Below are 25,493 nucleotides of genomic sequence, written 5' to 3'. Positions count from 1 at the left end.
AAACCCCATCTTTGTACCAGGTTAGAGATATTTAACATTCCCCTTAAAAATAATGTCTATTACATCAAAAAGGGTAACTTCATAAGAAGCTACACAGGTAACCTTTTTGTAAAGTCGGTGTATGTCTCATTTTGTTCAGTAATTGTATCTGTTTTTACATTTTAAAATGCATTTTTGAATGCTAATGCACTTATGTCCACTTAAATTATGTTTCTTTATCTCTTAAGCCTTCCTTTCCTAGAAGACACATTATACACTTTACAAATGCTTTGATTTTTTTCAATAAAGCATCCCTGACTTAAATAGAGACTGACAAGCTGCTGTTATATTAGCCGGCAAATTAAGCCAATGCTTGCTCTTTGGCTAAAAACACTGTCTCAACCTTATTTAAGATGATCCGTTTAAAAACAAGAACCATTTCAATTTAATATAAATATTCCCGAAATTGCTACATACGTGATATCATGCTAAAAGTGAAGGCAAAAATGCGACATTTTTAACAGTTGATGTTTAAAGGAAGAAGCTGAGGGAACAAAGAGAGCATTTTTCTTGTATATAAGTATGAATACATAAGTTCAACTAGTATATCATTCTAACATGGTTGCCCTGACATTCTTTACCATTAATGCTCGGTATAATCTATACAGCAAACCACACTTTAATAACAACCTTTATTTTATTTTTTTTAATAGATCTTGGTCAAAATAAAGCACTGTACAATGATTTAGATAGAAAAACCTTTATTGAACAGTTCCCTTCAAAAAAATATCCCAAGTTGTATAGCTTTGGTATCGAGTCATGTACAACAATGTATACAAGGTCTTGAGAGCACATAAAAAACAGTGTGCTCAAAGTGGATTGCCAAAAAATCGCACACGCTAATTCTATGCAGTAGCGAAAAAGTACCACACCACTAATAGCTTAGACATTCACTAACAAGACAGCTTTAAAAAACTCCAACTATCTTGGTTTTGCAAAAAGGGAAAAGTGTCAAATCCGTTTTTAAAAAATGTAACAAGATGCAGACATCAGAAGGCTCACACTAAATACAGAACTAAATTATTCTTTCTAAAACAAATTTGTTGACTCAAATAAAGTGTTTTCTTTTGCAACACTAGAACATATTTTCCATTGTTTAGGATTGTCTTTTATACCTTTTTCAAAGGCTGACTATGTGTCTGACTATGTGCCCATGAGCAAGATACTGAACCGCAAATCATTGTTAAACAGTTGGGGTAACAAAAAAGATATCCAGCCCTAAAAACTTGGACATCAGTTCTGAAAAGCATCTTTAGAATGTCTCTCGACAGCAAATATCCGTTTAAGTGCTCACCACTGAACTTTACGTCACACTGTATTACTCCAACCTCAATTGCATCCTGCAGCAGTGCACATGCACGTCATTATTGAAGGAGTAGCTCTCCAACATGCACCTATTTCACTAACCCTAGGACAATATCCCTGGTAAAAGTTAATGCCCTTATCATGCTAGCAATGCTACTTCCAATGAACCATTTGATCAAAAGACTATTTATGCAATTTAAAGTGAAACTTGATGAATTAAGGAAAATTACTGGCAATGAATAAAAAGCGAAAAGACAATTCAAGTACATTCTCATTACTCAATATTTCATAATGTTGTTGACATTAGGAAATACTTTGAAATGCTGAAGATGACAAACAACATGTGATCTTTCTACCTCACTTTGTAACCACTGCTACAGTGAATAACCAATAAATACAAAAATACATCTTATCCCTTCAGCACATTCCCCTCAAAGTAATTACTTTACCAAACGTAGATAGATACTACACAAAAAATGATCCCTACGATTCCTCTTCCTCCTACAATAACAGTCTAACTGTGCTTTATGCAAACAGGGTGATAAGAAATCCTTAAAATGCCTAGAAAACAACCATGTTCCCTTTTTATTTGCAGAGAAATCTAAGCTCCTGCAGGTTTTATATATCGACCAAAGGCAGTCCAAGTTTTGCCTCTGTGACCGGTCCATTCCATCTGTAAGCCGTCGTAAAGCTGATGCAACAGCTGCGATAAATCTACCTGATGTGGTAGGCTACGACTCTCCATACATCAGTATCCCCACCTCTCTCATGATTAACATCTTCCTGCCCAGAAACGTTGGGATTTCGTGGTTATAGCCAATCATCGGCAATCGACACTTCGACAGGTCTGTTGACCTCTGAAGAAGGGGCTTTGGTGATGTCAAGGGTTGGCTCCACGAACGTTTCCAGTTGGGGCACGGTGCCCGCCGGATGGCCCAGGGAAGCCACCATAAACAAGAAGTCATTGGTGCGGCGGGTACCAGTGATTGCGAACCCCCTCATGGCCTTGGTGGCGACCTTGGAGGAGCTCTTTATGCTGGAGCCTCGTGGAGGAACCTCACATTACAGCAGGGCTTTGAAACATCTGTAGAACTGGGTCAAGCAAAGGACAAACACTTGATCAGAAATGGATTGTTCTCTCACAAAATCAAGTGAACCACGTGACGCTAAAATAGGACGGTTTAGAATCTTTTTTCTTTCTACCTGATCGCCCCTGTAGGATCCCACAGTACTACTCTATTGGTTGTTTTTGACTGCTGCTTTTTCATTTGGAAGCATACTACCAAGAGACAAATTAGTGTCTACACCAATTGGCCTACTCTACAAACTTGACCTATATTCGTGGCAGATTTCTAGATTGTATCTGAAACTGCCTGTTTGTCATTTTGTCTTTAAATTCACTTTACAGCCAGGTCTTATGGTGACCTTTGTGCGGGACAACTCAGCATTTTAATAACTTGTCCTGCATCCCGCAAATTGAACGGATGTCCAGAATTTGATTGAGTGTCACCAATATACGATTCACGTTTTATCCAATGATGGTCCACGGAGTAAGAGAGAACTATCATATGGCAATAGCCTATGTCAGAGGTCAATCAATCAACACACACGGGCGGGGTCAAGGGCTTGCCATCCTGTCACCATTCCCGTTGACTACATAACGCCCTACTGGCAGCAGAAGCTACCGGGATGCACTTTTTGGGTGGAAAAAAATGGCAACTATGAAAAACAAAATGTGAAGCCAGCCTGCAGACTACATGCAATACTTTATTTATACGCTTATGGTTTCAATGTAAATGTTTATTTGTCCTACATTTGACATGTTGGCATCTGGTCACCCTACCTTGTCTAGGCGTAAAATTACTTTTTTTTAACGATACAACTTTAACATGACGGCCCAGGTATCTTGCTCTTACTGTAGCTGGAAGCCAACTTAAGCGCCCAGCATCTCGCTCATTTACAGTAAAGTAGTGAAGCCCATTGTGCTTTTTACAGCAGCCAAATAACCCCAGCAATTCAAATCATGCTGCTCACAGTGTTTGTCAGTGCTCATTATGTAGTGAGGCAGAAAAGACCAAGGCATGCAGAAAATCTGTTATTTTCTCACAAAGCAGAACTGAAATTAACATTTGCCTTTTTATTATCTGTGGTTTGGATTTTGTTGGCACAGACATAAAAAGTTTCCCATTGAACCTGGGTATTGAAGAATTTGTCCACCTTTTTTTGTTGCGCATATTGATTGGTTTCAACTCTGCATCTGTGCCCTTACAACTTGGCAGCTGAGTAACCTTCACATATTACAATGATAGCCCTTGTGTATTAAAGTTTTAGTCTGAAAACACCAAGGTAAGTTTAGGGAATATTTTGCTTGGGTAGTTAAACCTTGAGACAGCTCATCATTTTCTCCTTCCTCTGTCTGCGTTCCCAAGGCATAGGTCTGTCGGCCTTGGGGTGCTGTTATCTCCCTTAAGGAGGGGCAGCTTGGGCACTTTGTTGATGCCCGTCTATGACCAAGCACAAGCTGACATGAGATAGGTTCCCTGGCGCACATTCTTTTCCATGGACAACAGCTCTAGTTAGATTCACAGTCCATATTTGTCTGGTCTCGCTGATGAGGAATGTTGATTATACACTCTGAACTGGTTAAAGCCTCGTATTGTAGTAGAGTTCTTCAGGATTGGTTGGGCAACCGCTCTGTCAACTCGTGACTGCACCAAATGTCAATTCTCCGGGCGTTAACTTCATAATAAACCGTCAGTGTTTGCCATCAAAGTTCCAGCTCTACCGTGTCTCTCTGAGTTTCGTCTCCATTGCTTCAGAAGTTTCCATCACAACAAGCACCATTTGTTTGATCAGGATAACTAACGTCATCATGTCTCTACTAAGCCATTTCTAACAACTGCTAAACACAAGAAAAACAATGGGAACTAAGTGTCATCAAAGTATGCTGAATAGTTAATTCTAATATCTGAGTTGATTGTGAACCCTCAATCAGCGGGAAGATTTATCAAGTGGCATTTCATTATACAAGAATTTATCCCCTTCATTTACAGCTGATAAAAGCATTGAGATTGAAATTTCATTGCAAGATTTAAAAGACATTACTGTTACCACGTTTCCTCAAAGTTCCTCAAAGGTATTGTCCCAGTGATTTCACTTTAACATTTACACCTCCAACAATGCTGTCTTCCAACCAGGGTAGAACATATGAAAATGTTTTGACAGAAGAGCGGACAGGCTGTCTCCAAGGCACCGAGGTTGGGCATTGAAATGTATACACCACCTGTCAGGGAATGATAAATAGTGAATGGACCCCTGGATAGATAGTAACCCAAGAAACAGATCTGGAAGTGTCAGGATTATGATTTCATGCAGAACTTCCTGTGTTGCTCCAACCCTGCACATAACAGAGCCCCAATGGTACCCGGCTCAAACATGCTGATGGACTGGTGGGGGGTTTCTGAATTATTGAGGACGCCAGCAGTAGGTTGAAGGCATAACAATGCATTCAGGGTATTTGGCTATACTTTCAATTCCAGGCATTTCCAACCTGGATATATTCACAACTTAGACAAGCACTGGACCACGATGTTGAGTCCCCTTCCTCAGCTCTTGGTAATGTGAAGACGCCACTCTTGAGTAAACGTAGTATACTTAGTATACGTACAGTTTCAGGTATACTTATAGTCTACTACATTTTCTCATGAGCGCAAAACATGTCGAAACTGTTTCACAACTACTGGTCACAATAGAAAAGTAAAAAAAAAAAACATTAACAACAAATTATATTTGTATAAAAAGACATGGAATAAAAGACATTAACAATAAAGGGTTGCTGGATACATAGAGTAATCAAAACACATTTATAAAGAAACATATAAGGAATATATATATATATATATATATATATTGTAACAGAGATGTGATGTTAATTTGGGCTTTTGCTGAAAAGCTGTCCTGTATCAGGGTTTGAAGGCACGTCGTCATTCTACCCTTAGTCCAAACTGTTATCATTGTCATTATGAGTCAAATGATATAATCGTGACCTCAATTGTATTACTCAATATTTTTGTATACATTCATGTTGTTGCTGATCATAACTTAGTGGAACGTCCATTTTTGTATTATTTCCTGGGCTTCATCTGATGATGAAGGTCTGAGGAAACAGGTTACAGCATCAAGAAAAGGTACAGGAATTGCCCCTTCTTTTGAAAAGAAGTACCAAAATGATAGGCGGGACAATGTCCATAATCTTTAAGCAACAGCTCTTTCCTCCAGTATTTTGTGAAAGGACAAGAGTGGAAGTACTCTTTTTATTTTTCTGATTTATGATCAAAACCTACTGGCAGGTAGAGCCTGTGTAGCCAAAGCTAGACATACTTCATTCATCAGAGCTGTAGAGCTCCATCGTTGTGCAATATCTATGAATAAACAATTGTGATACTTCACTATTATGATACATACCCTGTTGTACTGCTGTAAATACTCACAAGTGCTCCATAAATACTGTTCACAAGTGCTCCAAATACTGTTTTACTTTTTGAGTGGCATAGGCTAAAAGGTACAATTCTAGGCTGTTTTAGGAAATGTATTACAATAATGATGCCAGTTTTAAAACTGAAAGTATATTATTACCACCTGGTTTTAAGGATTTTCCTCCTCAGTAAAGATTATGGAATGGGGTGAGGGCTGGGAAGATTAAAGCATTAATACTCTAACACAACTACTGGTGATTGCTGACATGTAAGCTCACCTCGATATAATTTTGTTTTTGCTTGACTTGACATTGAACGTCTACCGCGCATTGCTGTCTGTCAAATGCTGGGTGCGTAGAGGTGCGGAGAGAAGAAAAGACTGATTTAAGATAGATTCAAGATTCAAGAAGCTTTATTTATCCCGAGGGAAATTGAGGTGCCTCAGGACATCAACCAAAACATTTCCACATGTTGAGAAACGCATGCGTCCCTTTTGTCTGACTGTCAATAACCTATAGGTCATCTATCAGTGAAGGCTACACAGAGATGTATGGAAACAAGACAATCAACGCCTCTCAGTGGTGCTGATGCAAACTCCCGGCCCCCCTCAGCTGTCCAAACAAAACACTGACAAGCGTTAGACGGATGGTACACAGGGAGACGGAGACAACAGGAAAAAAAAAAGGCAGAGGATGAAGTGAGCTCAGACACAGGGGCATCAAGGCTAAGGTCAAGAGAAGGTGAAGGCGATGACATATTAATAGATGAAGCATGACAGACGGATGCACTGACGGAGGGTTTCAAAGAGAGATGACTGAATAGTTCACATCACGTCTGGATGATAACAAGAGGGTCAAATGTCAGGCATCATCTCAGGCAATAAGTGCTTTTAAAAAATATATATATTTTTGTTTCATATTATTCAGACAATCTCAAAATGTTAATGTATTTGGCAACATTTTTTATATTTTAATCACTGATTATTTAGTAATAGGCCAAACTTCTTTTGATCCAGAATCCTCTAAAACTTCAATTGAACTAAAATGTTATCAAATATGGCCAATATCTGGTTTTTACTGCCATTTTGAATCCTGGAATATCCAAAAGGGATTTAACATCCTCAAAAAATGCCAAAAACACAAAATGTACCAAATTGGCCAATATTTTATATTTTATATTGTCCATAAAGGTTATTATGCTAATTTATGCTACTTAACACAACCTATGCTAACTAGCTAAATTGCCCAACATACTGTATGCAGGTTAGCGTCCAGCAGTTCCTATATGAAAGAGACCCATACATACATTTCAACATAAAACTTTTGTGAACTCAATACTTGTGGGTTCACAATAGGACTCCATATCCAGGCAAATACACTATTGATAGTTCTTTGTTAAACTAATATCCCAAACTTTGCAGTGCTCTCACCACAGTCTGAGATGAATTCAATTGTAGACAATCACTTACACTTAATGGAGTTCAAGGGATCCAAATGAAGTGAGTATCTTTTTATAGAAGTCGGCACATAACCCACTACTTAATTCCACGATTGCCTGACTTAATTTTATCTAATAAACTCCCGGTCTTTTGAAGTGTACCACACGCCACAGAGAGTAGAGTTGATCTCAGAGCTATAGGCGGAAAAATAATGAGCATCACACAGGAACTTATGAACAGAATGACAATCATCACATTTCCTCTTAGGATATGTTGGCACATTTCCAATTCAGTTAAGGTCGGTGGTGTATTGTTATGTCCATCAATCATTTCCTCACTGAAATCATCTTTCTGAAATGATAAAATAAGCAGCTCTCTGGCAACCAAACAGAAATCCAATGTTGTTCTGTTGGACGGTGATGGTAAGTGTTTCCTGTCATTTTTCAAAGCACACAGCATTTAGCTAAGCTCTCATTGTCCAGTCTCGGAGTCGAATATAACAAACTGTGGTTTATGCCTGCCAAGAAAGTGTTGCACTCTCTATGAAATGTATTTTTAATCACATTGTTAAAAGTATGTTTTGAGTCGACATTGGCCCTTTGGTTTTAATAGTCGAAAACCTGAAGGAGAGCCAATTTAAGGCCTGAAATATTGTTCAATTTCTTATCTAGTGAAAGGAAATTTTATAGGGCGTGTTAAACAATGTGGTGAGTTCAAGGGTGGCAGGAATTAGGCAATAAGGTTGTTAGATGTGTCATGCTATTGCTTCTTTATTAAGTGTAATGCCAAAGGGGTCAATACAAATATGGCCCCATTAAAATGTTCCATTTAAAAAAATGTCTTCATCTAATAACAATGTCACGCATTTCAAATTTGAGGTAAGTCAGCCTACAGGCTCTAAAAACTATTTCCCAAAAATGGTTTCCCATTTAGGTCAAATGATGATTAAACTTCTTCTGAAAACTAGTTTATAAACTGCAGTCAAATATGCCCCAACCGCTCAGTCAAGCCCTAAGCAACAAAATATTCTTTGTCACAATGGAAACATTTGATCTCCCATTCAGAAGGGTGAGAACGCATAGCTATCAAATGGATCTTCCTCGGCCACTTATTGAGCATAACTGCAAAACTATTTTAAAAATATAATCAAATTGCTTTTTTGCTGGATATATTACAACGAACACACGCATCACTGCCTTGACGTGTCTGTGCACCAGGCTTTTTATTTGTCTTGTGTAGTTCTTGTAGACAATAGCACAGTTATTCCAAATTAATTAACTGAGTAATAATACAATATACAGGCAGGACATTTTAAAGTTAAATCCTTACTTGAATTATCCTTTTTCTCAAAGGCCAATTTCCATTTTAATTTTGGATTGAAAACCTCCAAATGAAGTTCTTGTGTATATTTACTTCATTCAAGCAAAAGTATCCAATCTGATGTAGTCAAAGGAAGATTTAGTTACTAAATGAACCAATAGCTGCAGCCGCGATGTACAATTGGAACCAAGATTGTGGTTTGAACTTGAGCGAAGTGAATGCAAACAGCAGTAGATTTTATCCATCTCAATTATTTGTGCGGTGATGGAGTAGATCATTCGTTAAATCCCACAGCCTGTGAAGCTGTCAGTCATGATAAGGCAGTTCACAGCAATAAAATGGGATGTTGAATTAATGCCACATGTCAGTCAGTTAGACGTGTCATTTATTAAATTGATCCTGAAGACAATAAGCAGTGGTGATTCTAAAATGATTCTCAAATACAGGTTCAACAGGGTCTTTTTTTGGATCTTCTAGCTGGCTCGTGCTGCTCTGAAAAGTTAGTACTTACTAAAATAAGACATTTTGGCAAATCAGTTTGTATGTGTTGGAGTGTGGTTGTGTATAAGTGTGCAGTGAACTGTAGCTGTACCCATAAACATGTTTTAAAAAGACACACAATTAGAAGGTAAAACCATTGAATATGACATTAGTTTCCACATTTGCAACAGTTTTGCCAGAGAAGCTGCCAATCACTCTCCATTGACATACAGTATAAACCCCAATCATGCGGGACAAACAAAAAGCTGATTAAGTGTAAACTTACCCATAATACTGTGTGTTCACCTCAAAATTCACTGTTCATCGTGGATGGGACCCTCTGACAGCAGCTGCTCCTTGTATCTGTACAGCATTTTTAGTCTTCAACTCGCCTCAACTCACAGTTTCCATAGTAACGGGCTGGGAGGAATTGAAGACTGAAAATGACATACAGGACATTCAGTGTCCCATTTTTCTCACGCTGTCATGAGGTCGATGATGTGTGGGCTTAAAACTGTCCCTGTGAGGTCAGTGTGCGAAGGGGGAGGTGGCTTGAGTAGGAAGGAGTGTGAGACGGAGCAGACAGGTGTGGAATTGACTCTTGGACGTCAACATGATGGAGCAAAATCTGGAATTGGTTGTAGTTATGAGTTTGTTTTCCAACTTCAGAATAAAATACCTCTCTGCAATAAATCAGTGAAGAAAGTTTAAAGTCGAAGCAAACACGTTGGAGTCTGTGATCAGATTAACTTTCCAATAAACAGTACCAAATGTAATTTCCTGTACAGTACATAAAATCCCTGTGACTGAGTCTGGAGATAATATTTTATAAAACCTTACACAGCGTTTCACTTATAAGAACAGAACGAGAAGATGTAGATTACAGTGAGGAGACAGGATTTATCAGTGCACCGCAGTTGGATTTCTACTGTTAGTTTTCTCCCCATGAGAAAAAGTGCTTCAGAAAGGAACATCTTAAATCTTCAGAGTTTTACTTCAGAGAGGAACTCAACAAAGTGTAGTTACAGACCACACTACGTCCCAAAAAATAATCCTGAATCAAAGTAATACCTATTACAGCCTTCATCTGTCAACCAAGGACACAAGTCGCCTGCAGCTACCTCTGTTTATGACTGTCATTAATCATTTTATAATTGATCTTGAGTTCTTCAAATGTCATTGAAGAAGCTCATATATATTTAATCTAATGAACTTTTGTCTATACCTTTTCCAGGAGTTAGAAGTTGTGTTTAAGATTAAAAAACATATAAGACACCAGGTTATGTACTTGTGATCATGCATCAAATGAGATATAAATAATATTATTTATGCTATACTATTATGCCTTTTGGGGTTTTATTTTTTCTGTATGGTACTGTATACAAAGGCTAAAATCCCAAAGTTTTGCAGAGGGATTTTTATGCTTTCCCCTGAAACAAAGAGACATCACTATACAACACGTGCGCTAGTAGAACCTGTGGACATTTTTGCAGCTGTTGTTATCACACCTGGGCTGTATAAACACAAACTGGAGCTCCATATTCTCTTGAGGCCAGCAAGTCATTATAGAAATAATTGCTGCAGTGAATTTGTTTGCTTTAGTGTTCATAAATAATTGTGGATATTGGTGTTCTAATAATTAATGCATGCTTTAACAATAAAGCAAAACAAACTTGAAGACAACACAAAGGAAAGTTAATGAGGAAGTTTATAAACAAAAGGGCCCGATTAACCCCTTCGCGGGACCCAGAGGCCTCTCCATTACTCACATTTTCCGCATGAGTTAGTATATAATGATTTATAATTGGAATTTTTTACTTCTTTATTTTCTATAAATGCTCTATTAACGCAACCAGAAAGGGTGGTACAACAGGGGTCATGTGTTGCATGAAGTATTCCCAAACTAATTTAGAGTTCATCAGATGAACAGAAAGTAATCATTAACAGTGAACCTGAAGTCTTCAGCTCCCCAGATATTTTGTATTGACCCTAAACTTTGGTATTAACCATTAAACCAAAAAGTTAGTTTTTTTTCCACAGCATGTTCGCTCTTATTGACTTTAAATGGCCTCAAGAGGTAAAAGTATCAATAGTGGGCAACTGCCTGCAATGGAGCTATAACACTTCTAGATTTGTGCATCATATAACCTTGCTATTAAAACAGTTGTTGTCTAAATTGGTTTACAATGAGTTAAACTGGGCTGTTTCAATATGTACTGTTTGAATATAAGATAAAATGTCTCCTCCTTGAATGGTTTTTGTCCTATGAAATATGTAAAATGAAGACCTAGTTCTGTCTATCTGGGTTGGGAGAAGTTTTGCTGGGACTGTCTTCAGTGAAAGAGCAGTACGGCAATGTTGGCAACCCATCGGATCAGAAAAAAAACGGAGCCCTTAGGGTTTGTGGGTGTGACTATGTTATTGTGTCATCACATTTTTATTCATACAACCAATGTTCTCATAGTTCTCTCCTCTTCATGTTGCCCTCACAGTATATCAGATGCATTAACTTTAAATATACAATCTTTATTTCCGACCCCCAAAAGGATATGAGGTCTCTGTGAAAAAGCTGTAAATTATGATTCTCTATTTTATACGTTTGTGCCCTTTTCTGCTCCATACTGCAGGAAATAGAGCTTTCAAGTGTTCAAAGCTCTATTCTATACAATGAAAAATAGGGTTAGAATCAATGTACATGCAATTAATAATCAGTGTGGTTCTCAACCAGTAGCATAACACAAGGAATAAATGATAAAAAAAAGTCTGGTGTTTGGGTTTCATTCCCAACTCCTGAAGGCCTTTTGGCTTTCATCCAGTCTACTGTCTCAGTGGTCCTCCAGGCACAAAATCTGTGTACTTTAGATGCTGACAACTTAAAAAGTTTGTTTCTAAGATTCAACTCATTATAGCGATTTTTAAAACATGTCTTAACCTCATTTCCACGTAACTTTTTTTAATAGGCACAAAAAATACTTGATTGGAAGCAAAGTATTATTATTTGAACATCACATAACAAGGGAATGCAAAGCTTCAAAGACAAAATGAACATCTTGAGCCGTTATTTGCTAATGTAAGTGATAAACCCAATGTGAAGAGTCAGGTGACATGCGTTTATTTTATTAGGACACTTTACCTCTAACAAAGTAGTTGCACAAAATTCCTAGACCACTAATAAGAACCAGCTAAAAAAGGAGCTGTTAAGTGATGTATCATATTGTCTGTTGGCATAGGAAAAGGCTGATGGAGACTTACTTTGAGACAATATTAACTGATTCAGACGATATATTCCTTCAAGACATTGCAAATGCCCCAGTAACGCAAATTGGTTAACATCACATGAAAGTCTTGGTTAAGGTGATTTAAGAATATATTAGATTTGTCCAACATGGCCCGAGATATAACAAAAGACAAACAGGAGGACCCAACCCTTTCTTCTTGAATAGCTGATGTCATTAGATGCCTTGTGATGCTAATTGATAGCGTTTTACCTCAGATAGCTAGATTGTAATGTGGGAAACCGACTTCTTATTCCTCAGCCATAAACACAGGTTCATCATTTAGATTATTCAGTAGGAAAAAAAGGCACTAGCATTGCAGAGTGAATATAAAACAATCACTCATTACCGTTTTGTCAAACCAACGTTTAAACAATCAAGATGTCTGGCTCTAGTAGATAGGACGACCTCAGCCTACTGCTGCGTGAAAAATGAAAAGCACTGACATCAGCCCCCCTCCCCCCCACACTCTTACCTGTTTATTCATGAAGACATAGATGACCGGGTTGATGACGGTGCTCGTCTTGGCAAGGATAGAAGGGATGATGCTTGCCACAGGCGTGACCAGGCCCGGAGACCCAAAGGTAGCCAGCAGGGCCATGATGCCATACGGCAGCCAGCACAAAAGGTAGCAGATCACCATGACAACCACCATGAACAGCACGCGCTGCTCACGCCTCCTTCTCACCGATGCGTTGATCCCGCTCACCTGTAGACCGCGAGGGAGAGAGAGGTTTGGAAATGAGAATTCATTGAGCTAGCGATGACACAATGTGCTCTGAGTGAAGGTCAGACGAGTTGAAGGGAGGGATTTAAAGTTGTATGAAGATGTACAGAGCACACAGGGAAACTCCTACATCAACAAAATGACTCTTAGTATTGCTGAAAGGCAGCAGAAGATGAAAAACAACAACTCACATCTGCACATTGGATTTCTAAACAAATAGTATGCAGTGCACAAAAGATACACAATGTTTGCTGAATTGTCTTCAGTCAAATAGTATTCAACAAGTAAAAGTAATAGAGTGTAAAAAGGAAAAATATGAGAGCATCAATACTTTTCTCGCTACGTTTTTTAAAATATAAGTACAGTCACCTTCACCCTCGACAAAGTTGAGCTTCCTCCCCACCCTCTCTGCGTGATGGCTATGTGTCAGCAGCTGTCACTCAACTTCATTGCCATGGAGGCACACGTCGACAGGGAGCCACTCTAAAATACTTTTCCTGCTGAGGCAGGTGTTCCTTTTTTTAGCAGGGAGGTGAAGTGAAACGATGGTATTCTAAGAAAGCTTGTATTAGTTTAGAAACATATTTTCAAAGCACGCATGGAGAACCTTATAGACATGCAGAAAATTGGAAATGTCTTGAAATATTGCAGAAAGTTGGAAGCACTTGAAACCAACCACAACGTCACATTTCCATCCAGTTTTGATTGTTTTTCACCAATTTACATCCAACTAGCAAACATAATTACGTCATGGATCGAAACCATATATATACATTCACATATTCTTTCGGAGAGTGCTCCAAAGATTGTTTGCATTTAATGTATTTAAATGGAAACCTACTTTTATGCATATAGCTATATGCAATGAAACAAACAAACTCCCATGGGTCCATACCATCACTCCTGTGACAGCTAACCAAAAAATAAATTCTTCACTCCATGTCCCCTTCAGGTGACACCTTAATGACACCTTCAGGTTTGCAAAAGCCTCTTCGAAATGTCAATATTTAGATTTCAGCACATGCTACATACATGAATGCTATAGTGGGTAAAAATGAAAAAAGAAAATGAAGGTTCTCATGACTTGTTTTGTTCACATTAACCATACTCTTGTGCTGTCACTCACACTGCAGAATTTGCATGAATATAAACATTAATAAAGCACTCAGTTATCAACACACATGCACAGTGTTTGCATTACTGCCACAATATGACGGCGAGCAAATGAATGCTTTTCCATTGTGGATAATCAAGCAATACAAGGGATTGACAGACACCTCAGCTTATTTACCCGCAGGAGGCTTCCACATTGTTTTCCTTTTGTTTAACAATGGCTCCCTGATTTGAGACAGAGGTATATAGAAGCACACTTAATTTCTAGCCAACAGAAATCAATTTTGCCGGATGAAATTACCACCGAGAGATTTTATCAAGAATATAACATCAGGCAGTTTCTTCTACCATGGCTCAGTTTTGCTGCTTATTTTTCTTGAACATAAAAGAGATTTATTTTAGTATTATTGGTATTTTCAAGCAGTAGGTTTTAACCTTAAGTGTTTATGATGAGGATATATTTATAGTAAGAACTAAACCAAGCACAAGACAGAGCCGCTAACGTTAGCCTAAACGCTGTTAAAGCTAACATCTAAGACCAGTTTCCGCATATTGAGGAATTACTACAGTATATGATGGATGTGCTATCTTGGACAAAGCAATTTAACTGATAACCTTACAAATAATGTAGTATAAAATACTCTTTGGCCTTAGAAATGAAACTAAATTAGCTTTACTACTTCAGGTAGAACACTAGCTAGCTGGAGATGCCAACCTTTGCTCTTGTGATTTAGATTTAGGAAAGAAACACTTTATCAGGGCTGCGTATTGGCAATAATCTAATGATATGATATTAGTAGTTCAAATACTGTTAGCAAAGAAAAGCATATCATTTTAGGAAAGTTAACATTATAAACAACACACCACCTTATGATTTTACCTGTATCACAGACCCTGTAACATCCAAACCATAGCGCACTGTGCGATCAGAGCAAAGGTATAAAGCTTGGGTATATGAGTAAAAAACAATGACAATAATAGTATACAGGTAAACAAATTAGGTAAATACAATTTAAACAGACCATCACACAGATGCCAGTAGGACTAACTGAATCTGTTTTGACTCCTTTTGCCATTCAATTTCTAACTTGGCAGTTAGGTGAAACTTGTTTTCACAAGCTCCTGAGAAAGCAGTTAGGTTTTTGGCTGGTTTGCTTGAGATGTCAACTATAAACTCAACAAACTGAAAAACAAACTTTAGATTGTAGTAGCAGTCAATATGTCTATAAACTGTAATGTTGTCATTACATTACATGTCACTTCTTAGAAGGTTTTTTTTCAAACAAAAGTGACTAACATACAACCTTGGTCTCCACAGTGCTGTTAACAATCCCTACAGGAGCAACTTGGGGTGAGGTGTCTTGCCCAGGGACACAACGACATGCTGACTGCAGTGGCACAGTGGGATCCCCTGATCCGAAGATCACACTGCGCCACAGCCCCCTGACATGTTTCATGCAAAGAGCTTAATTTATTGCCATGTTCTACATAGCTCTCGTATTTCACTCATGGATGGTTCTAAATACATTATATCAGCCCATTATAGCGCGGCCCGGACACTGTATAATGTCGGTCAAAACCAGCAACCCACAGTAAATGCATGTTTGAATTATTGTTCAGGAAGTCCCTAGCACATCCATTTACCAACAACATCACACAAGTCATGAAAGATGGGAAGCTTTGACTTGCCATTTGACAAACTTGTAATCTATGCCTCTCTTTTGTGGTGTCTTTATTATATTCAGTGAAAAGTTTTAAGAATTGTTCCTTTTTGGCAAAAGAGTTCTTGCTTTTTTCTCACTCTGAATACTTTCTCACCATGTCCACTCAAAACAAAAGGTTGCTAAAAGCTTCAATCTTGGCTCTGATTAAATAAATGGTGGTGGAGATAACAGACGAATTGAAGAAATGTGAAGTAAGAGAGGAACGATTGCAATCAATGGCTGGATTGCTGTTGAACGTGAACTAGCTTACTAATTGACTGCCTTTCCACAGAAAACGTAGCATATGCTAAACAGCAGTAGCTAAAAGCTGTGTGTCGAGTCCATGCGACAGCACAAATCTGTGGCAGCCTTTTGTGAAATCGACAGGACTACGAGCTCGGTAATGAGCATAAATATGTGACAGGAAGTCAATTTTGATGATTGACAACAAGTTGAAATGAGCAGGCAGTGAACTGAGAGCAGCAGTCCCTTTCTTTCTGTTTCAGCTCCACGCTGTGACAGTTTGAAATAGAGTTGTAAATTATGGGCAGTAGTCCAAAGCCGCACTGAAGCTCTCAAAATGTGGATAGGCGAGATAGAAAGAATTTGTCAAGAATTGTTTGATGAGAAATGTTGGTCAAGAGAGAATAACTTCACAGCATTTCACTGACTTAATAAAATGTTCAATGTCTTATTCCCTTTTTTGTGATGACAGAAGAATCATTGTTTGCTCTTGAGACATCTAGCAGGCTTTCAGTTGTTCAGACAGGTCATCTGGCAAGTGTGCTGTGGTTAAAAGGAGTCTTGAAACTAAAATGAAATAAAATAGTTTTTCAGATTGTGGGTACATACAGTGGGGCAAAAAAGTATTTAGTCAGCCACCAATTGTGCAAGTTCTCCCATTTAAAAAGATGAGAGAGGCCTGTAATTTTCATCATAGGTACACTTCAACTATGAGAGACAGAATGAGAAAAGAAAATCCAGGAAATCACATTGTAGGATTTTTAATGAATTTATTTTCAAATTATTGTGGAAAATAAGTATTTGGTCAATAACAAAAGTTCATCTCAATACTTTGTTATATACCCTTTGTTGGCAATGACAGAGGTCAAACGTTTTCTGTAAGTCTTCACAAGGTTTTCACACTGTTGCTGGTATTTTGGCCCATTCCTCCATGCAGATCTCCTCTAAAGCAGTGATGTTTTGGGGCTGTCGCTGGTCAACACGGACTTTCAACTCCCTCCAAAGATTTTCTATGGGGTTGAGATCTGGAGACTGGCTAGGCCACTCCAGGACCTTGAAATGCTTCTTACGAAGCCACTCCTTCGTTGCCCTGGCGGTGTGTTTGGGATCATTGTCATGCTGAAAGACCCAGCCACGCTTCATCTTCAGTGCCCTTGCTGATGGAAGGAGGTTTTCACTCAAAATCTCACGATACATGGCCCCATTCATTCTTTCCTTTACACGGATCAGTCGTCCTGGTCCCTTTGCAGAAAAACAGCCCCAAAGCATGATGTGTCCACCCCCATGCTTCACAGTAGGTATGGTGTTCTTTGGATGCAACTCTGCATTCTTTCTCCTCCAAACACGACGAGTTGAGTTTTTACCAAAAAGTTCTATTTTGGTTTCATCTGACCATATGACATTCTCCCAATCCTCTTCTGGATCATCCAAATGCCCTCTAGCAAACTTCAGACGGGCCTGGACATGTACTGGCTTAAGCAGGGGGACACGTCTGGAACTGCAGGATTTAAGTCCCTGGCGGCGTAGTGTGTTACTGATGGTAGCCTCTGTTACTTTGGTCCCAGCTCTCTGCAGGTCATTCACTAGGTCCCCCCGTGTGGTTCTGGCATTTTTGCTCACCGTTCTTGTGATCATTTTGACCCCACGGGGTGAGATCTTGCGTGGAGCCCCAGATCGAGGGAGATTAGCAGTGGTCTTGTATGTCTTCCATTTTCTAATAATTGCTCCCACAGTTGATTTCTTCACACCAAGCTGCTTACCTATTGCAGATTCAGTTTTCCCAGCCTGGTGCAGGTCTACAATTTTGTCTCTGGTCTCCTTTGACAGCTCTTTGGTCTTGGCCATAGTGGAGTTTGGAGTATGACTGTTTGAGGTTGTGGACAGGTGTCTTTTATACTGATAACGAGTTCAAAAAGGTGCCATTAATACAGGTAACGAGTGGAGGACAGAGGAGCCTCTTAAAGAAGAAGTTACAGGTCTGTGAGAGCCAGAAATCTTGCTTGTTTGTAGGTGACCAAATACTTATTTTACCGAGGAATTTACCAATTAATTCATTAAAAATCCTACAATGTGATTTCCTGGATTTTCTTTTCTCATTTTGTCTCTCATAGTTGAGGTATACCTATGATAAAAATTACAGGCCTCTCTCATCTTTTTAAATGGGAGAACTTGCACAATTGGTGGCTGACTAAATACTTTTTTGCCCCACTGTACATACTGTACATACATCAGTGTGGGTGTGTGTGTTTTTGTTTGCATCTACCCTTTGTCCATATTTGCAGTTTGCTTGTCTTGTATCTGTCTCACATACTATACATTTCAATTTGTCCCCACTAAGAAAAAGGTATGATCCACACTTATCCTATGTAAATGTCCAACCAACCACTGTCACCCAGAAACCACCAATATATTTTTAAACATCCAGTCCGACACAATCCCTAAGTGCATTGTGGTGCTACAACAAGTTCACTGTTCTTCAACCACTTCTACTTAACAACTAAGGGAGTTCTTCACACAGCCACATTAACATAGTTTAAGATGGATATTGTACTGTACAATACAGTGTGCCTGTCTGAAAGGGAAAGATTCAACAGTGATTGTGTGTTTTGTGGTCCAGTTTTCTGCTACAACTAATCTTTTCTCTTCCAGATGTCACTAAAGCTGACATTAAGAGCATGCTTTCAATATGCATTTGTCTCTGTGGGAGAAGTGAAGCAGCGACCTTGCACTGTCACACTGATATCTGCAGGAGAAAGGCCCTATCTGTAGTCAAAGCCATCTATTCATATCACAGCATGTCACATGTAAGAGGATGAATAATGGTGTTTGCAGCTAGGGAGAAGGGTATACTGTGTGTCATGCTTCTTGAGAAACACGAAAAATTACACTTTGCTTTATCGTAGGTTATTGTAGGTTTTATTGTAGGTAATTCACTTATCTCCCTATGAGTGAATTGTAAGAAAACAAGAGCCCATCGATCTTAAACTATCTTCCCTTTTTGTTTTCAAGTGTGCAGCCACAAGAGGGAACTTGTGGCTGCACACAACATTATCTAACTTGCTCAGAAGAAGTGCACAATGTACAGTCTCCTTGTCGTAGCACCACAACGCACTTTAAAGGAATGTGTCGGACTAGATGACGGGCAAATATATTGGCGGTTGGTGGGCAGACGGTGACTGATTAGTTATTTTAAACCCACAGAGGATTTAGCTAAATGATTCACATTGAAAGTGCTAAATAAAGAAAATGAAATGAAAAATAACAGTACCTGGCATGAAAAGTATAAAAAGTAAAATGGAATTCAACCATTGACAGTCTTAATTTATTAATGCTTACTGTGTCAAAATTGTATTGTGAGAGAAAGGCCGACAGTATGTAAGCCAATTTCCGCTAGTGTTCCCTGCTGGCCCACATGATTGACGGAAAAATTAATCATTATTATTGGACCTGATGGATCAAATTGTGATGATAGAATGATTGATCGCTAAATGAACTTTGAATGTGTGCATTGCAGCAGTTTTCAAGCTGTTTGTCTTGCACTTATGCCCAGCAGGCTTATGTGACAAGCAATTTCACTTTCACCAATTGACACACTCAAAATTAGGCCTATTCTTGTGGGATTATCGCTGATGCATTGTGGCTGTTCTTGGACACTTTTTATTATAAAACACACAGAACCTAATCAATCTAAACCCAAAGAATGTTTTGACGTATGGAAAGGCCACTCAGCCAGCAGAACAGGAATCTGTAGGCCAGTTTAAACTGCAGTGTATAATGAAAATGCCATTGTGTTGAAAACATCACCATGCTGTCTGCCTGCGGTCAGCAATGCAAAGAAGAGTAACATGATGTACAATTAGGATAATAGAATCTACATACTTCAAAATCATACTATGCTTTGGTTGTATAACGTTTCTAGTGTAAAGCAGAAAAACATCCTTTCAGGCTCTACATACCTACACGTGCTGTTTTGAGTTCATTCACTCAGAGAGGAGACCACGAGTACAAGAATGGGGCTGAGCTCCAAGTTTTGCACCTGGTGTGACCATTGCAAGAAAGACTGTAGTTTATATACGTCACATAACTGGAACCTTATAACTGCTAATTCACTAGCTAACAGCAGCAAAACATTTATTTCAATGATTGTACATCAGCTTGCCTTTTGAGAGAGAACGAACCTGTTGAAATTTAAAGAGGACATGCTAATTTTCATATTTTTACCTTCACTGTGACTTGTCTCCATGCTTTAATGTTTAATGTTCAAGGTCTTTATTTTCTCATACTGCCTGTGCTGCAGCAACTCTTTTCACCCTCTGTCTGAAACCAGAGCCCACTCTGATTGGAAGCTGGCCGGCTCTGTAGTGATTGGTCAACCAATTAGAGATGTCCTGCTCCTTATAGCATACCACGTATAACGTCATTTATCGCTAGCCAATAAAAGCTTGAGAGTTACATATTGATGTCGCTATGTCAAGAAAGAAAACAAAAGAGTCTTTTGAATGAGTTTCAGACATGGGGGGAGTTTGTGGGAGAGAAACTCCCTCTGGAGGGAACTTTGGGGTTTTAGCTACAACCATTTACATTCACAAAAACCAATACAACACACTACAGCAAAGGAAAAACACCAGATATGCATAGCCTTCTGAATCCTTTTCTGTACCGTACACTGCTGCCATTTAACGCTGAGTTAGTGTGCCTGTCTGAAAGGGACAGATACAACAGTGATTGTGTGTTTCTGTGGTCGTGTTTTCTGCTACACAGACTTTTCCTGTTCCAGATGACACTGATGTTGACATTAAGAGCATGCTTTCAATATGTGACGGTCTCTGTGGGAGAACTCAAGCTGCTGTTGCACTGGCAACTGCTGTAGAAATGTCCTATCTGTAGTCAAAGCCATCTATTTTAATCACAGCATGTCACATGTAAGAGGATAAATAATGTTGTGTGAAGCGCAGGAGACGGGTAATCTGTGTGCCGCACCTCCTGAGAAACATGAAAAATTACCCTTTGCTTTATTGTAGGCTTTATTGTAGGCAATTCACCTGTTTCACAATGAGTCAATGGTACAAGTCAGCACCCATTCTGTTAACATTTTTTATCTTTTTTGCCGAATGGAGAGAGAAGTCAAACAGAGGGATGGTGGGAAGACAGCAGATAAGCCAAAAGAAGGGATGACAATTCATTGAGGGGAATCAAACTGGTACTGGTCGAATTTAGATCTGACTGGAAGCAGCTCCATTATTAATATCCTTGTTCAATAGGGGAATAGTTAAAGGACATGAAAGAATCAGGGAATAATTTAAGATTTGTCTGAAAAAAAGAACTGACTACTGTTGGTGTTGCAGTGTTCAAGGTGGGAGATTATTCAAGTTTGAGCAAAGAGTCCTGGGTAAGGAAAGCACAAAGTTACTTCCATTCTCAGGTTACGGCTGCATTGAGGGTTTTATATGATGTCCTCATCTAAAATCATGTCAGGGCTCCAGCAGGCTTCAGACAGGAGCTGGAAGAGTCTTGGATGATGTGTCCACAGTGATGGATATGTGTAGTGGGTGGGGAGAAGGGACAGCAGAGTCCTAACATCCAGCTTATCCATTTTTTAGTATTGATCGTTTTCAAAGAGAATGCATCAATAAAAAACCCATTGTTTGGTTTATTCTTTAACATGTTTTGAATGACACATTGATGAACATTGAAAAAGGCAAACAAATTGCTTTGAATGTTTAAATTTTTTTTACTTCATTCCGCTGTCTCTAAATCTTACATTTTTATGATTAAAGAGACCCTTATATGTTTTTTTTTGGGGGGGTTCGCTTTCATGTAGGGTGTTTTATAGGTTGTTGTACCTGTAAATGGTCTGCAAAGGCTGAAATCCCAAAGTTCTCTCCAGAGATAGTGTCTCAGGAAGGAATATTATCATTAAAAAATATTGACTCTTAAGCTCACGCATGTTGTCCCCTCTAGACGTAATCCAGTGAACACAACATAGAATGAAAAACAAGTCCTTAACAACAAATACAAATGCTTACTTCCTGACCCTGAAATGGTTTCCTGTTCAATGCTTTTATACAGACTTTTCAAAGTCTGAACCAAGGACAAGAGTTCATGTTCTTGACAATTATACTCAATGGATCTTGTAACTTTTCTTTCCAAATTTCCACGTTAAAAGGATGTGAGCAGACTAAAGAAATATACATGACACATCTCATCATCACCTTCTGTATGTGAGCGACATCTTTTCAGATACCAAAACACTATACTGTCCTTGGTATGTTCTTAAATCCGAATTAAGACACATTGATGCTTTCAAAAATCACATTGCAAACCTGATTACAATTACACGTGAAGACGTCTCTGTAAAACTCCAAACTGCTCATTTACTACCTCAAAAACAGCTTCTTCCCATTATAACCTGATCCTGGTCTGCAAGAGCTTCTGTACTTAATCTTAAAATCAGGACTAGCACTTGAAACGAACTGGACCTTGGTTAAAAATAAACGGCACAACCTTTATTTGTCTGACCAGGGATACGCTATATCTGATCTGTGGTGGGAGGGTGGTTTCACACATGTAACCTTTGTTTGGATAATCCATCGAGGCGCCAAAAGTGCCTGCATCATTAAAAACGTTGGTCCAGCTTTACCGGCTTCCACCCATTTGATACGTTTTACTACTTAGATGTCCTATTCTTTCACTGCAAGTTACTCTGCTGCCAAGTCAAATATTGATCAAAAACGTATTCACATCCTTTGTGCCACAACACTTTCAAAAATCCTTTAAGTGATTATACTTCAGCTGATCATTTTTTTTTCCAATCCACAAACCAACTAGCATTAATTTCTTCTGAAGATTTCACCTTCAACACAATTCATGACCTACACTTCAACCCTTAAATTGTGACCCATTTATTTATTTCCACCCTAACTGACTCTTTCAGCTATTTAACCTGTTGTGCTTCAACTTGAAACGTACGAATAGCTCTGCTTTCCCTTCAACATACTCAGATCTTAAGTTTAGATTGACATTTAATTTGCTCTTAATTTGCTTCTCTACTACACTGTTTGGACACTTAAACTCTATTATGTTTCTGAAATGACACCCATTTCGACTTCCTTTAGCTTGGTGCTTCGTCTATCACTTCAACAACGCATTTTAGCAAAGTTAACAATTTAAGTTGCACTCATATGGGTAGTTGATGTGGCCTGAAAGCAAAAGTTGAATTGTATTTTTTTCTGAAATGTTACTCACCCTAACCCTAACCCGTTATTGGTCCCATTTCTGACAGTGCACAAAAATAACAATATTATGTTAAATATCTGAGCCAAAACTCACCATTGATGCCTTCTGTACTTCCTGGATAAATAAAGCCCCCCTCTAAACGATGGGTCCCCAAATTAATGCCAGTTCTATATTCATAAAATGGTGTCACACTAGATGGACATCAGTTTTGTGGACAAAATGTATTACGCCATAAGCATTTGGGTTTAGTACCTGAATACTTAAAACCTATAGTTTCATAAAGTAAACATTGCTATTATGTGTATAAAAGCTAGTTCAAGTATTTGATTGTATTATTTTGTTTAATTACAGTAGTTTGACGATTGGCAATGTTACCCCGGACAGTCACACCAGTGGACAATGTTCATGTTTCAAACAAGATATTTAAATAGTGGAAGTATAAAGCTAATGAATTACAGATGGATTGGTTATTGAAGATCAAGATGTTAAATAGAGATTTTGATAAAAGATCACCAGTTATTATATATATATTTGTCACCGTGAACACAAAGACGAGGCGTCACGTGAACCACCCATATACAAGCAAACATTCATTTTCAGACTAAAAACAATGAAAATACTATATATTCTAGTCAGGAAAGATACTTAAGGAAAAAGCGCAGTCTGGGCTCAGAAGACATGGTTTTTACTGTGATTGTCCTCGCCGAAGCTTTATGACACACCAGTGGGATGAGCTGCTTTTCCTATCGGTGTCATCATATCTCATCAGTTTAATATCAGTGATGGAGCTGCAAGCGGCTAAACAGATTTTGTTTTCTTTTAGTGAAATACTCTTCTGAGAGGAATCTTGAGATTGCATTGGTATTATGTTATGCGTTTACCTCGTTCTAATTTAATAACCTTGGTTGAAAGGGGAATGGTTAGAACTTTCTTAGCTAAAGTTGAGAGCTTTGGTTTATTTTGGAGGAGCCAGGCATGTGTGAAGTCCCTACTGTGGAGGATAAGTCACCTCCAGCATGTTCCCAACACAAAGCTGGTGTGCAGGTGGAGACACGCTGACAGCAGTGCTCAAGCAGGGTGGAAATAAATCAGCACATACCTCTTGACTGTTACCCTTTCACAAACTGCTCAGAAAATAACTCTAGAGTCATCATGTATTAACCACAAGCATTAATTTGGGCTTCAGTCTGCATAGCATCTTTTATCTATTGTTTCAAATGTGGAAAGACTGCCTTGAATAAAAAGAGCTCCACCAAGTGCCTTTTTCTGAGAGATCTGCGGTTTGTGCGTCCACTCCAAACGCACAATTGTATAAAAAGAAGCACAGGAGCTTGTCTGTCTGGGAAGGTTACGGTTAGGGTCTTTTTCAGTTTCACGTATCAAAGTCCAGATGTCTTTCCTCTCCGTGTCTCTCACTTTCCCAAAAGGTCGTCTGGCTATTCCCAACTCTGTCTCTTCTTTCTGGTCATTTGAAGATTGAAGCAAAGGAAATGACGACATTCAACACAAAACTGCTTCTTAGATGGTGAGTAGTTACATAAAGATACACACACACACACACACACACAGACACACACACACACAGACACACACACACACACACACACACACACACACACACACACACACACACACACACACACACACACACACACACACACACACACACAGAGACACACACACACACACAGAGACACACACACACACACACAGAGACACACACACACACACACACACACACACACACAACCATCTTGGCATACTCAAAGTGTTCTTAATCAATCTACATGGTCGGTTGATTTGGACACTTTGGACGGGCTAACTGGATTACTAGGATTTAGCGGGCGTTTGCCAGACCAGCTGCTGCAAATCACCTTCGCCCTGTGAGAGTTTGGAAGCAGTCGGTGCCTCCTGCAATCTCCCCAGCTGCTGCCTGACCCCCCCCCCCCCCCGACCCCCCCGACCCCCCACCCCACACACACAGCAGCACCAGACACCATCTATTGGACTGTAAGAATGTTGGTGGCGGCAATGTGATGGAAAGCAGTCGGTGGGAGCCAGACATGGGGGTGAGAAAAGACAGCGGCAGATGAAGGGGGGAGTGGAGAAAGATATGGTGGAAATAATAGTTTGAGAAGT

At 39.0% G+C, this 25,493-nt stretch overlaps 1 protein-coding gene across 1 annotated transcript in view; it reads right to left on the bottom strand.

The window, feature by feature from the left end:
• Window positions 1-776: 776 nt before the first annotated feature.
• Window positions 777-25,493, bottom strand: part of LOC134866223 (opsin-3-like) — a 60,137-nt gene continuing 35,420 nt past the window's right edge. The window contains exons 4-5 of the mRNA XM_063886262.1: window positions 12,808-13,041; window positions 777-2,436 (exon numbers count right to left, since the gene is read on the bottom strand). Of these exons, the coding sequence (XP_063742332.1) occupies window positions 2,407-2,436; window positions 12,808-13,041 (264 nt within the window). The 3' untranslated portion in view covers window positions 777-2,406. The remainder of the gene's footprint in view (window positions 2,437-12,807; window positions 13,042-25,493) is intronic.

This window comes from Eleginops maclovinus, chromosome 6 (assembly GCF_036324505.1).
Source record: "Eleginops maclovinus isolate JMC-PN-2008 ecotype Puerto Natales chromosome 6, JC_Emac_rtc_rv5, whole genome shotgun sequence".
In the NCBI taxonomy this organism is placed as follows: Eukaryota; Metazoa; Chordata; class Actinopteri; order Perciformes; family Eleginopidae; genus Eleginops; species Eleginops maclovinus.
This window is presented reverse-complemented; position numbering and strand designations above follow the sequence as displayed.